The sequence below is a fragment of the Colius striatus genome, chromosome 10 (assembly GCF_028858725.1).
Source record: "Colius striatus isolate bColStr4 chromosome 10, bColStr4.1.hap1, whole genome shotgun sequence".
Taxonomy (NCBI): Eukaryota; Metazoa; Chordata; class Aves; order Coliiformes; family Coliidae; genus Colius; species Colius striatus.
Genome location: NC_084768.1, coordinates 28929423 through 28943640, shown reverse-complemented (window position 1 = coordinate 28943640; position 14218 = coordinate 28929423). Strand labels below are relative to the sequence as shown.

At 49.3% G+C, this 14218-nt stretch overlaps 1 protein-coding gene across 1 annotated transcript; it reads left to right on the top strand.

Moving 5' to 3' along the window:
• The first annotated feature begins 56 nt into the window (after window positions 1–56).
• Window positions 57–12543, top strand: LOC104558006 (cytochrome P450 4B1). The gene is made up of 12 exons (XM_062003225.1): window positions 57–990; window positions 4872–5016; window positions 5670–5714; window positions 6222–6349; window positions 7791–7915; window positions 8032–8183; window positions 8728–8834; window positions 9092–9282; window positions 9725–9858; window positions 10459–10523; window positions 11031–11113; window positions 11847–12543. Exons 1-12 carry the CDS (start codon window positions 811–813, stop codon window positions 12013–12015), a joined length of 1524 nt encoding a protein of 507 aa, XP_061859209.1. The 5' UTR covers window positions 57–810; the 3' UTR covers window positions 12016–12543.
• Window positions 12544–14218: the final 1675 nt, after the last annotated feature.

The following is a 14218-nucleotide window of genomic DNA, read 5'->3' as shown; positions in this document are numbered from 1 at the left end:
GCTCACCCCGGCTCCCGGGGTGAAGGGCGGCGGGTAAGCGGCGCTGCCTGGCAGCTGACTGCCCCCTGCCGGCCGCGGCACTGTGCCCGGGGTGCTGCGTTAGCCACCGCCGCACCACTAAACTGGCCCACCGCAGCCCGCACCGCAACGCTCGCCGACGACGAGGTGCTGTCCCGACCGCTTTTAAAATGCTATCTCCCCGGCAGCGGGGAGGGAAGGAGGCGGGGAGCTGTCAGCCTGAGCGGGAATGGGTGGACATGAGGGTGACACCTTGGGAGGCAGGAATACGTGATGGAGACCTCGGCGGGGAGGAAGCCGAGGTTCGCCTGTTTTCTCTCTCCTTCAGGCTGGTGTGCACTAAAAGCCTCAAGAACTGCACGTGAAGGAGCGATGCTCCCGGACGCCGGCTTCCCACGCCCGGTGGGATGGGCTTTGCGCACTCTCACACAGATAGGCTCTTCGCTCTTTGTATTTTCTTCCTTCCTCTTACCTAAGCGCCCCGATAGCCCGAGATCGTTATCATTTTCCTCGGTGCCAGTTCCGGGCGAGTGGGTGGGTAAGGCAGGGCCGGGCCGGGCTACCCGCCCCGCTGACGGCTCCGCTCCCCCCGCCCCCGGACACATCCCTGCGGTCTTAAAGCGGTCCCAGCCGCGGGGAAGAAGGGCGAAGCAAGAGCTTTGAGCCCACCGTTGCGGGCTAGCGGTGCGTTCGCCGTGGCCCCGCGGGACCCTGCCCTCCCAACAAGCGCTGCTGCGATTCGGCAGCCGCCCGCGCTCCGCACCTGCCTCCCCGCCCCGCGCTGCCCGCAGGATGAAGCTCTCCTGGCTGGGCGTGGATGTCTCCCGGGTCCTGCACTTGGTTGCGGTCTTCTGCCTGACCTGCGTGCTGCTGAAGGCCATCCAGCTGTACCACCGCCGGCGGGAGCTGCTCAAGGCGCTGGCCGACTTCCCCGGCCACCCCACACACTGGCTCTTCGGCCACGTCCACGAGGTATGGCGGGGGCCGGGGCCGCGCTGCCCGAGGGGAAGGAGGGAATGCGGGGAGCGCTTTCCCCGAGCAGTGAGGAGGAACGATGCACGGTGGGACTGGTCCCTGCGGTCCGGGAGAATTGCTTCTCCTAGTCCCCGGGGCAAAGGGGAGATTGACGTCCTTTTTCTCAGCCGTACACGCTGCTTTCTCTGCTTGTGATGCCTTAGGGAGCAGCACGCGCGGGCTGCTGCGACGTGCGCGGTGGAAGGAGGGTGGTGGTTGGCTTCCGAGTAAAGAAAACGATAATATAACGTCACGTGGTCGTCTGAGGGCATAACTCGGCATTGGTGCTGGAGCCAGCACAGCCATGCTGCTCTGCCCTGGGGCAGGCTCTGCTGTCACCTGTCTGCTCCCAGTGATGCTGGGCAGGGGTGCACGCTGTTGCCAGCACCCCACGACACCTCTCCTCTGCCATCTCGCATCGGCTGCACGGCCGGGTGAGCCAGACAGGGCACTGAGCATTTTGAGTCAAGCACATCCCAGGTATGGCATCCGTCAGAACATGGGCCGTGGATATTTTTAAGGTTGCATTAAAGCTGTTGGCTAACTGAACTCACATGCATAAGCAAGCATTGCTCTGGACACTGTGCCTGCACAGGTCAACATGGGCGCCTTGGCAAACAGATTTGCACCACTCATCAACAGCTTTGTGAAGGCTAACTCTGTTCCCTGATGCGACAGCCTTGGCCACACATGCTAAAAGCTGCTTCAAATCACCCTGACCTCTCCTGGCCTCTGCTGATGGCCTGCTCAGGTCAAATATGTGGCACATTAAATAACTGGCACGCTGCAAAGTAGCTGGGAAATCAGGAGGGGACCTTCTAGGCTTGTTTCTGTGCTGTGGCAGACCCAGTTTTGCTGTGCTGGACAGGACAGGCAGTCTTTTGGCAATATAAGCATGAAGATGGGCCAGTTCAGGGCTTTGTTGTGCTGCCAGTTAAACTTTAAAACTGCAGTTAAATAAAGTGTGTTCGACTGTTTGTCAGTTGTGACTCTATCTTAGAATGAGATGTAACTTGCACCCATTGCAGCTTGGTTATTCACAGCTTCACTTTTACCTCTGTCAGACTTTTTTGAAGATATCCTGTTTTGCAGATTTTATCATTTGCTCATTAAGTGCTGCTGAATTCCTCAGAGCCCAACAGTTCATTGAGTCAGTGAGGAAACTGGCAGCACCATGGGCACACACTGAATGCAAAGTTTTAGATGCACCTCAGAGGAGGCCCTGAGAGCTATATTCAGGGAGAATTCACTGACATTTCCCGCTCAGTTGATTTGAAGTGATTAATTGCCAGTTTTGATTCAGGTCAGTTTAGTATCTCATGCTTTGGATAGGTCTTTCAGGAATACACTGCTTTGTTTTAGAGAGTTCTTTGATATTAATCTCTTATTATTCAAATCACTCCAAGTATCAGGAGAGGTTATATAGAGCTGTTGAGTGTCACTGCAGTGGCACGACTTAGTTAAAGCTTAGAGTGCCAGCCCGAAGCTGGCCAAAACCATGGTTGGTGGGCAGCAGAGGAGAGCAGGGTTGCTTCCCCGTGGATGTAGGGGGGCTGTCAGTCCCTTTATCATCCCTTTTCCTACATCTGCAGGCAGCTGGTGAAGGAGAGACAGCCTGGTTGTGACTGAGCATGGTGCAGCTTTGTGCTCACGTTTCAGCTCCTGTGTTTTCTGTTTCACATCCTATTGGTGCATAATCATTAAAAGCCATTCTAAACATTTCTTCCCAGATGCTTTTAGTGTTGGATCCATCTCAAAGCTTGCATTTCATCCTGAGACCAGGCTATTACCTCTCTTCCTTAGACCAAAGTGGTGGTTATACTTTTCTTTTAAAGCCCTCGAGAGCAGAAGTGATAGTAGCTAGAAGTAAGCCTGGTAGCTAGAGCCCTGGTTAAGAAGCAGGAGCTCTCTCTTCTTGCTCCTCCACAGCCTCTGTAACTTTACATCCTCTGCCTTGGGAATGCTCAGCACAGTAGGTAGAGGTTACTCACCTTGTGGGTAACCTCTCCTCCCAAATAAACCCATCCCACTCTCTGCCAGCACACAGAAGGTTCTTGGTAGCACAAACCAAGGATGTCACTCCAAAAACAAGGTTGGATGCAAAGGCTTCTAGCATTAGGACTTGTGTGAGCGAGGCTCGTTCAGCATTTCCCAATTACCTTCCAGTTCTGCTTTCTGTGATTTTATGATGGGAGGAAGCACAAGTGGACACATCAAGGGGACTTTGACGTGTTCAAGGGTCACTTGGCTAAAGGCATTGTGTCAAGCCCTGCTTCTGTTGGCCCTGCTGAAGGGGTGGGTGCTGGGAAGGGCTGCCTCCTTTTACCCCAAAACTTTATCTCTGCAACGCGAGAAATTGATGGTTCTCTTCAGTAAGTACAAAACTGTGACTTTGAGCAAGAGAAGTTGAATGATGACTTTCTATCATAAATGATAACTGGATGCAGTTTGTCATTCTACTGAATGCAAGTGACACAGGACTCATGAGGAAGGGGCTCAGCCTTGGAGGAGGGAGCCAGGACATGCCCACACACAGCCTGTACAGGATGCTTCTGAGCATCCTCTCCGAGACAAGCCTGACATGAGTGTTAATTTGAGTAGAAGCCATCTCCCAGGTTGAGAAACACTAGCCAAACTAAAACCTGAGCTGAACTAACTCAGCACCAAAGCGACTGAGCAAATATTCACTTGACTCAGTCAGCGAGGTGACTTTGTGGCTCATTTCTGCACCAGTATATGGACATAATTGACCTTCAAGCTTCAAGTAAAATCAGCAGCAGCTCTGTCAGCCTTAGCGCCCCAAAATCTTTCCACCCCTGCATATTGTGGCATACTTTCTGTTCAGAGAAAAGAGGATTCTGATGAGGTTTTGTCTCTGTGATCTTTTTTCCTCTACCTGTGACTTTGGATCTTTCCACTTGTTGTTTGACTGTTGCCTGTTTAATATACAACAACCCTGGCAATAAAGCAATAAAACGGTGGTGAGTTTTGAAAAGTGGATCTGTCACTGTTTCTGATATGAGTGCTCATGCTCACGTTACTCCTCAATGTGCAGTTTCCAAGGACCAGAGGTGAAGCTTTCTGGAGCCCTAGCTCTTCACTGACTGTTAAATTAAGTTCCTGTAAGTCAATGAAATCTTAATCTGATGCTATTAACCCACATCCCTTCCCTCGTGCACTCCATTGGTGACTTTGGACCCATTCTGTTGACTTTTACCTGGACACTGGCTTTCTCCACCTAAATGGCTGAAGAATTGGAAAAACTTCTTCACCAAGGGAGTTGTTAAACATTGGAACAGGCTGCTCAGGGAAGTCATGGAGTCCCCATCCCTGGAGCTATTCAAAGCACACATAGATAATATACTGAGGTACATGGTTTAGTGACGGGCTTGGCAGTGACAGTCTTGAGTGGTTGGACTTGATGACCTTAAAGGTCTTTTCCAATCATCAGGAAGTATCATTGCACTGGGACACACACTGCAGAGTGCTAATTACTCAGCCACATGCAAGTGAGAACAGTTGCAAATGCTGTCTGGGACAAATCTGAGTCTTCTTTGAGTTAGCCATGGAAAAGAGCAGATAATGTATGTGCACCATCACTAAGGATCTTCTCTGTGGTTTGGATCAATTGATAGGGCAAAACTATTTTATATGAGGTTTAAAAGTAGCAAGTGCTTCTGAGGCACTGCAAAGTCAGAAGGACAACACCTTGTTTGACATTACCTGGTGTTGTGATACAGAAATATCCTGAGTTTTTTAAGGCAATGGTTTAGGAGATTGTTTATTTTTTTCCTCTGAATCTAAATATTCATTCTCTTTTTATTTCTCCACAACTACAGTTTCTGAAGGATGAAGATGCGCTGGACAAGGCAGAGCAGTGGTCACAGAAGTACCTGAATGCTCACCCTGTCTGGTTTGGGAGTTTCTCAGCATCCCTGATTGTCACTCATCCTGATTATGCCAAGATTGTCTTGGGCAGAGGAGGTGAGAAGATAATGCCTTCATCTGTTGAGCAACAGCCATTGCCTGCAGATTTCCCACGCCAGCCTAAAACTTCACGGCAGGGCAGGGTTTCACAGGGATGTTATCTTGCAGAAAATAGCTGAAGGCGTGGAGAGACACTCCTCCTTCATGCCATGCCCTCAGTGCGTCTGGCACAGGGCTCTGGGAGTGACAGGGGCCCCTCCAAATCTGGCAAATCAAACTTCAAGTGTTCCTTGAAAAGTTGGCTTCTTGGTGCCTGACCCCAGCAATGACAAGACAGCTGGAAGCTTTTTTTCTCAGCTCAGACCCGGGGCTCCTACTGCAGAGCCATATCTGTAGTACATCCAGAGAGAGAGGTATTAAATAGTGCTGTATGAGAAGGTTAATCATTTATCACACAGCACAGACTTTGAACTACCAATATTCTTGTTTATTCCAGCCTGGGCATTTGCTGTCATATGTGTTTCTTGCAGCTGGCAGTATTGTACTGTTGGGAAATACAGAATGAATTCTGCAGGGATGCCACAGATTCTGCTTCATACCCAACCAAAAGTGAATGCCCAGAGGGAGCTTTCAGGTGCAAACCAGTGGGTTAATGCTACTGAAACATCTACCTTTTTGTTAGTTTTCTTTTTCTTGATGATTTTTTACAGATCCCAAGGATAATCTTGGCTATAAATACCTCATCCCATGGATCGGTATGTATTCCCAGAGCTTTGCCTACCCTGAATGATTCTGAAGTTAGTCAACAACATGCTATAAATCAACAGTGTTGTGCTTGTTCCTTGATGCAGTTTTAGCTAAAAACCTCCTGAAATTATCAATTTTATTGAAAAAAGTGCTAAATAATGATGCTTTTTGTGATTGAAGGAAAGAAAGTTCAGATATAGTCAAATGTACAGATGAGAACCACTTACAGGTCCATAGCTAGCAAAGGGCAGGTGAAAAATGCATCTGCTGATCTGAACTTCTCAGCTCCAGCAGTGTTGCTGTCTCTTTTCAGAGGCAGCACTGTGTTGTTTCAGTGAGCAGGGCTCTGATCAGCCTGGAGAAACCCTGGAGCTGACAGCAACATTTGGGAACTCTCATAGCAGCTTAGACAACAGATTTTAGTCATGCTGCTTGCAGGCAGGCGCTATGTCTACAGGCAAGTGAAAGCAGCCTGCTTGTACCCAGCCAAACATGCCTTACCTGTGTTTCCCCAGGGAACGGGTTGCTGATCTCACATGGGCCAAAATGGCACCAACACCGAAAACTCCTGACTCCAGGGTTTCATTACGATGTCTTGAAACCATACGTGGCCCTGATGGCAGAGTCTACTAATGTGATGCTGGTAGGAATCTTATCTGATGCTTCCCTCTCTGCCTTGTTTTCTTTTCCTTGATCCTGACTGGTTAGTGAGTAAATGTTGGAGCAGGCTTGTACTGTAGTGCCCTTACTGACAACCTAGTAATTGTAAGGATGGACTGTGTCCTGGCAGTCAAGCTTTCTGAGGCACCACAAATCCCTGCCCCTGTGTTGGAAGGAATGAGCAGGTTGAGCTTCCCTGCAGGGACTGTGTCTCTGGCACTGCTTTGGGCTGTGTGGCTGAGATTTGAGAATTAATCTTACTGCCCTCCCCAAACTGTGCATAATCTCAATCTCAACTGCAGCTTCTTCTGGGGTGTTTTGTAAATTAATGGAAGTGATTGTTCATAATAAATCCCCAAAAAATAGAAGTTGGAGCAGAGCTGTACTATGACCTAACGATAAAGGATATTGTTTGCTGTCAACATACCCACAACTGGATTACAATGACAGGTCAGGGGAACCAGGCTTTGTGCATGTGAGGCAAAAGGAGTTTGGGTGCCACATCTATTCCTTCTCCTTTGCCTGCCCCCATCCAACCTCTCTAGCAGCTCCACATGGATTCTGGCTGTCCTCCCTCCCACTGGCCCAGGGAGCAGCCAGAAGCAGGAGGCTGGAGAGCCAGGAGAGCTTTTGCAATGCACACAAGTGCATGGCAGTTTATAATTTCTTGCAGACAGTGCAAAGTGCCTGTTGTGGGAGCCCATGCCACTTGGTGGCAATCGTTGTATGTGCTAAGGACATAAGTCTGTCCCTGTTCTCAAGCCTGGTTTCATGCCATGGGAGCTCAGATGTGATTGTTCTCCTCCATCTCCTCCTTTTCTTAGCTTTCAAGTTCCTTGTAACCACAAAGAGATAGAGGATTCAACATCATTTCATGTCTGCCAGGCAAGAGAGACACTATTTTCAGTGTATCTAGGGATCCCTTATGAGAAGAGCTGAGCAAGAGCTCCTATATTATATGCTGGAAAAATGCAGTGGTAGAGAGATTGTGTGATGGTACCTTGTATCTTAGACACCAAAGTCATGTGTGCTTGTGAGAGAGACAGAAAATACAGGCTTGGTGAAGCCCAGTGCCAATTCACCCTGCTCTTGTGTGGGAAGCACACCCTACCCTAACAAACACTTAGGTAACTTGCTCCCTCGCACAGCAATGCAGTCATCCTGGGCTTCTGTGGGGTGCTTTTTGCCCCAGGATAGGGTGTACCAGGGCTCACTGCTGCCAGGGTTTGATTGTAGCAGCTGCCTGGGTCAAAGCTTTTATTAATCATCCCATTCTAGGTTTCCCTTCTCTGGATTTTGATGGCAACAAAGAGATCTCATTTTTTTCATTTCTCTGGGATGCATCTCCAGCATTCATTCACCTGAAAGTGAATGCAGGTCATGCAAAACTGTCCCTTCTCATTTCTGTCTCCTTTTTGCCCTAGGATAAATGGGAGCAGCTGATCACAGATGGGAAGCCAGTAGAGCTCTTTGAGCACGTCAGCTTGATGACTCTGGATAGCATCATGAAATGTGCCTTCAGTTGTCACACCAACTGCCAGACCAACAGGTCAGTGCTGGCTGCCCCAAACCCTGGCAGGAAGTTTGCAGCTCTGAAGATAAGTGGGCAAATTGCTTGTCGTGATGCTTCCAAATGTACAAACTTGCACCCTCTCTTCTCTCCAGGAAAAACATCTACATCCAGGCTGTCTATGACCTGTGCTACTTGGTGCACCAGCGCCTCCGCATCTTCCCCTACCACAATGACCTCATTTACTGGCTCAGCCCCCAAGGGTATCAGTTCAGGAAGGCCTGCCAGATTGCTCATGACCACACAGGTATTCCCTGCTTTCATCCTCTCCCAAAGCCTTCGAGCAGGTTGGAGGATGACTGACTGGAGGCAGTCAGGTTAATTCCTTGCCCACACAGTGATCCTGCCTAGGGGCTCAGTGCCAGGATCCAAGCAGAGCATCAGCTTGCAGCATGGGTCTAATCTAGGTGTGAAACAAGGGAGTCCCACAGCTCCTGGATTATTAAATTGGACTAATGGAGGAATTCCCCCTGGGAATGCTCCTGTTAAATGACAGAAGACTGGTGAGCCAAGAGATAGATGCTGCAGGCCACACCAACCCCAGGCATGATTTTCCATGGTCTGGGGAGCCTGTGGTGGACAAAGAAGTTTGCAGAAAAGGTTAGCAGTGTGCACAGCATTTGTTGCCATGCTGCTGAAGAAGCCAAACTGCCTGGGATGCAGAAGCACACATCAAATACATTGTGAACTGAGAGGTGGTCACCCCCTTTGAATGAGCTTTGCAATGGCATGACAGTTTTGCAGCTCAGCATCTCCTGTCCCTGGTGAACCTTTAACTCTTCCTTCCCCAGACAAGGTGGTCCAGGAGCGAAAGGAGTCCCTTAAAAATGAACAGGAATTTGAAAAGATCCAGAAGAAAAGACATTTGGACTTCCTGGATATTCTGCTGTGTGCCAAGGTGAGTGGGTGAGGATTGACAATGACAGGCTGTTGGGGAATACAACATGCAGAGGGGTTTCATAGTCTTACTGGGGGGAACTAAAAGGATTTATAAGCAAAGGAGAAGAGGCCTTGACTTGAGTCTAAACAGAGACTCATTTATGGCACCCCAGGGGCAACAGGGAATATAACTCTCTTTTAGATCTATATCTGGGTCACTATAATAAATACACTTTTTGTATATATGAGCTACTGAAAATGTCTCTGGGCTGCTAGGATGAGAATGGAGCTGGACTGTCTGATGAGGACCTGCGTGCCGAGGTGGACACGTTCATGTTTGAGGGCCACGATACGACAGCCAGTGGGATCTCTTGGCTCTTTTACTGCCTGGCATTACACCCTGAGCACCAGGCACGGTGTCGGGAGGAGATCCAGGAGATCCTGGGGCAGCGGGAGACAATCCAGTGGTAAGGCTGCACATTTCCTCAGCTTTTTCCCATCACTGCCATTTCTCAGTAAGCAAATGTCTTCAAGGCTTGAAAGCTGGAGTGCCAAGGGTTGTTGCTTCCCTGCCTTTCAGGGCTGTATCACCAGAAAAACCACCCTAGGCCAGGAAGGACGTGTTGTGACAAGACCTGGGCCACCAACATGACTCTTTGTTCTCTTCTGATTTCTCTCTGCAGGCAGCTTTTCACTCTTTGCTGTCACTTTGCACTTGAGCTTGTTCAGAGGGGGTTAAGGTTGTTCAGAGGTATCCTTGGATCCCAAGCTTGTAGTAGGCTATGGTTGAACTTCACAGGTCCCACTGTGTACCCCATGTGTTGCAAAGGGTCTGCCCAGGGGGATGCTGGCCACGGGGCACAGTGGGGCAGGGGGACTGTGAGGCTCAGCCTGCCTCTGTCCTGGCAGGGAGGACCTGGGCAAGATGACTTACAGCACCATGTGCATCAAGGAGAGCCTTCGCCTTTACCCCCCGGTGCCTGGTGTGTCCCGGCAGCTCGGCAAACCCGTCACCTTCCCCGATGGACGCTCCTTGCCAGAAGGTCTGTAAATCCCATTCCCACTTCACACAATTGTGCTCTTGGACATCAGCCCCGTCCTCACACTGCCTGCCACGGAGCAGAGGCACCAGCCCTGCCTCTGTGACCTGCTCCACGCAAGCACAGGCGTTCAGATAGGACTGTGCAGATGTTGATATCCCATTGACAGGCTGCAGTCCTGGTACAGCAGCATCCCTGTGACATCCTTCTTGACACTGTCACTTAAAGTGCAGCCAAAAGCTCCTTCTCTACCTGGCCAAGCACAAGCTCACAGTTCACCCATTTGCAGGTTCAGGGAGACAGGGACTCATCCCATCCCAGCTGGCAGTGTGGGAGTTGCCCTCTGGTGCTCCTTTCCTTCTCTGATTTGACACACAAGTGGTCAGTGTTGCTGTGGGCATAATGAGCCCACAGTGCCTGTGCCTTCCTCATTTTCACCATTTGGCTGCTTGCAACTAGACAAGTGGAAAATGTTTCGTTTTCTCTGAAGCAAATGACAAAACCCTCATAGATTTGCAGTCTGACTGAGACAGACCTTTGTGTGAGCACGCTGCAACCTTCCCTTTAGTTTGTTACTGAGCCCTTTTCTCAATTGCTTTACAGGCAGCATCGTCATGATAAGCATTTATCTCATTCACAGAAACCCTGCAGTATGGAAGGACCCTTTGGTGAGTTTTCTTTAGCCCTTCCAATATTTTTTCCCCTTTCTGCTGTGCCTTCTCCAATGTCTCCTTCTCCTGTTACTCCCAAACATCTTTGCTCATGGGGAAGATGGGAACCACACTGAAGAGCAACTGCCTTGGCTACCTGTGGCACAGGGTGATTCGACAGCAGTGTTGGGGATGGGGGCTGCCTAAAGAGGAAGACAGAGTGCTCTGAGGAACTTGTATTAATAGGCAAAAAGCTGATGTTTTTTGCTAAGCCTACAGGTGAAGAATTGAATCCTGGCTCCCCAGGCTTCATCATGCCTGTGTCTGGTTTATCTTGGCGACACCATTGCTAGGCTCAGTGGAAAGCAAGGGAGTCTGGTGTATGAGTTTCAGTCCATCTCAAAATGAATTCTCTCTTCAATGGGGTTGTTCAGAAATTATGAGGTGTCACATTTCTGAAGACACCAATCACTACTGTGTTCCTTAAGTAAGTGCTTTCTCTTGCTGTGTGTTCTTCATTCCCAGGTGTTTGACCCTTCACGGTTTTCCCCAGAGAACTCCTCTGGCAGACACTCTCATGCCTTCTTGCCTTTTTCTGCTGGAATGAGGTAAAGTGTATTGAACTCTGAAGGAGCAGTGAGGAGAAAAAACATTCTGAGAGAAACTGCTCAGCCTGAGAAGTGTGTGTGTGCTGCTGTTGTAATTGCTGTCGGGGAAGCAGTGTGTTTTCAGAGACTGATGCCTGAAGTCCTGATGCTGCAGCATTAAACAGTTCATGAGCACACAACATGCATTTGTGGCACAGAGGGATTCTGATGCTAGCAGGCAGAATGGGAAAGAGACATTGTTGGGCCCCTTGTGGGGACAAGAAACTGAGTCCCAAAGCTGTGGAGCCACTGCTGTCATCGTGCAGGGAGCCTGCAGCATCCTGAGCTCACCTTGCTCTCCTCCTCTCCTTGATGTAGAGACTTCATCCCACCCTCCCACCTTTTGATTCCCCTTTCTCTACTCCCCATCCTTTCCTTTTTCCTGTGCTCACTCTCTGCCAAGGGAAGCACACTGCAGACCCTCCTGCTTGGAGACTCACCTCCTCAGCTCTTCTGGTCTCCCATTTGGCTTCTCTATCTCCCTCCCATCTCTGTACTCATTGAACACACGTCCAGGAGCTCCCCGTGCTCCTCCAGATTCCTCCTGTTTTTCCTACACAAAATACAGCCTGAGACCCCCAGAGCTGCAGAGGGGAAGAGTTGTGTGCTGGTGTGAGAGGGCTGGGATCTGTCTGCAGGGTTTACTGTGCCCAGCACTGAGATGGAGTGACCGACCTGCTCTGTTTTCCCCCAGGAACTGCATCGGGCAGCAATTTGCCATGAATGAGATGAAGGTAGCACTGGCCCTGACCCTGCTCCGCTTCGAGCTCTCCCCTGACCCCACCAAGCCTCCCTGCAAAGTACCTCAGCTCATCCTTCGCTCCAAGAATGGCATTCACCTGTACCTAAAGAAAATCCGCTAATGCTGGGAAACATCCTGCCTTTGCTGGAGGGAGGGACCAAGCAGATGATATGACAATGTGTCTCTGGGGCAAAAAGTCCAAGGCAGGATTTGGGGATGAGGTTTCATGATTTTGGTGCTGCTCCCACCACCTGAAAGCCCTTTTGGGGCCAAGTAGCCTGGATGGCATTGCACAGACCCATTGCCATCTGCTCCGTGAATGCCCATCTCAGAGTATGGCCGTGCCTCTTGCTGGCTGTCCCTTTGGCCTGCTGTAAGGGCTGGACCTGGCCTGAGAACATCTGCAGGTCTCACCACCTTCCTTCTTACCAAATCCTGCCTTTGCACTCATGTCCTGGCCAAATCTGCAACTGTTCCCAGCCCTGCTCTATCATCAGCACCTTCCTCTGTGCCTAGAGGTCAGCCCTTCTCTCCTGCAGCAGGGACAGCCCATGGCAGACCTCTCTCTCTCTTCTTGCACTCAATGTGTCTCTACTGTTGAAAGCACTGATTCCAGTTTAGGCTCTGAAATTCTGCCTCAACTGCAAAATACTCTGTAATTTTTGTGTTAATAAACCAATAATTATTGCTGTAACAGCATCTGTGTCAGGTTTGATCTCTGATGTTTTTCTCACTCTGTAACAAATACAGTGTAAAACCCCTTTAGAAATGGGAGATGGAGAAGAAACCCCTGAGCAGCAAGAGACAACTGTTGGGGCTAAGAAGCCAAGCCCTTGCCTGCAGGTCTCCAGCTGCGGCCAACCACAATCTCCCTCCATGGGCAACCCCCTCAATAAGAGTCTAACACCCAACCTTCACTGAAAACTTCAAGTGAGGAGTTTTGATAGTTAGAAAGGATTTTTTCTCCCCCACCCCAAGCTGATAAAGTTCTGAGAGTTGTGTGCCTGTAGTACAGTGGAGGACACTAGTGTGCTGTTCTCTGCCTTTGCAGGAGCCATTATAGGGGCAGAAAGTGTCAAATTGAGAAATCCCAAATGCTGCTGTGGCAGTTAGTGGTGTGGGAATATTGACTGTGGTTCCAGCATTGTGTGAGCAGGCTGCTGTGTGGTAAGACAGCAGCTGACTTCATACAGCTCTTATCTGCAGAGAGAAGGTGGGTAGAAAGCAATGGGAGAAAGAGGAGAACCTTTTTGTGGGACACACTGTGCTACACTCTCAGCACCACGAGCCCAGTCACTGGTGAGCCTCATAAACAAAAGGTTGTATCAAACATAAGGTTTTGTCCAATTTAGTTTTAAATACACAGAGGGTGCCCATAATAAATAATAGATATTGGGTTAGTAACTCATTCTCATCTCTCCTCTCTGAGCATATATCCAACATGCTGTCAATGTCACACCAAAGATGTCCTCAGAGAAGCTGTCATTGAGAAGCAGCAAAACCTGAGCCAGCATACTGTACAAACAGGGTTGCCCATATACCCCTGCCACATCACCCCTAACTCCTCTTAACCACAGTTGCATCCATAGCTATCACCAAGTCACCCCAAAACCCTCTTTTGGCCTCATCACTTACCTCTGTGCCAGCACATTCAGCCATCATCAATAAAACCTGCCTGTTGTGGGGTGCTTGCTAAGCCAAGGAGCCCCAAAAACACACATCCAGCTCCACCTCCAATCTCCACACCTCATGGTGCTCCACGTACCCAATCCACAAATTTATCCCTCCTGTGAGCAATCCTTCAGGGTCTCCTGAAGCAACTGTTATAATTCAGTTCAGCTGCCTAAAAAGGGTTTGCAGGAGACCTGCCATTTTTAGGAAAAAGACTTGAAAAGCTGTGAAGCTGAATTGATCATTTTATAAGAGAACATTAAAAAATAAATTCTAGTGAAAACAATGAAGTTTCCAGCAGCTTCTCATGGAAGAGCATGAATGGAGCTTGAGAAAGAGGGGAGCTCAGGTACCAGCCTGAGCCGTGGGAGCTACCCAGCTTTCCTTAGCTGGTTGTGTGAGTAAACAAGGGTTTCAGAATATGGCAGATTATTCTATACACCTGGCAAAAAAAACCACCCAACCATGAAAAAACCAAAGCAACAGTCTAGAGGAGAGGAGACTGAGGGGAGATCTTATTAACATTTACAAATACCTAAAGGGTGGGTGTCAGGAGGTTGGGACATCCCTTTTTTCTATAGTAGCCAGCAACAGGACAAGGGGTGATGGGATGAAGCTGGAACACAAAAAGTTCCACTTAAAATTAAGGAAAA

Bases quoted from the DNA above. Each gene is read 5' to 3' on its own strand.
- LOC104558006 (XM_062003225.1), top strand. From the start codon at position 811: ATGAAGCTCTCCTGGCTGGGCGTGGATGTCTCCCGGGTCCTGCACTTG. The intron at 9,283-9,724 runs GTAAGGCTGCAC...CTGTCCTGGCAG, and splicing joins CAGCGGGAGACAATCCAGTG to GGAGGACCTGGGCAAGATGA. The intron at 10,524-11,030 runs GTGAGTTTTCTT...CTTCATTCCCAG, and splicing joins CAGTATGGAAGGACCCTTTG to GTGTTTGACCCTTCACGGTT.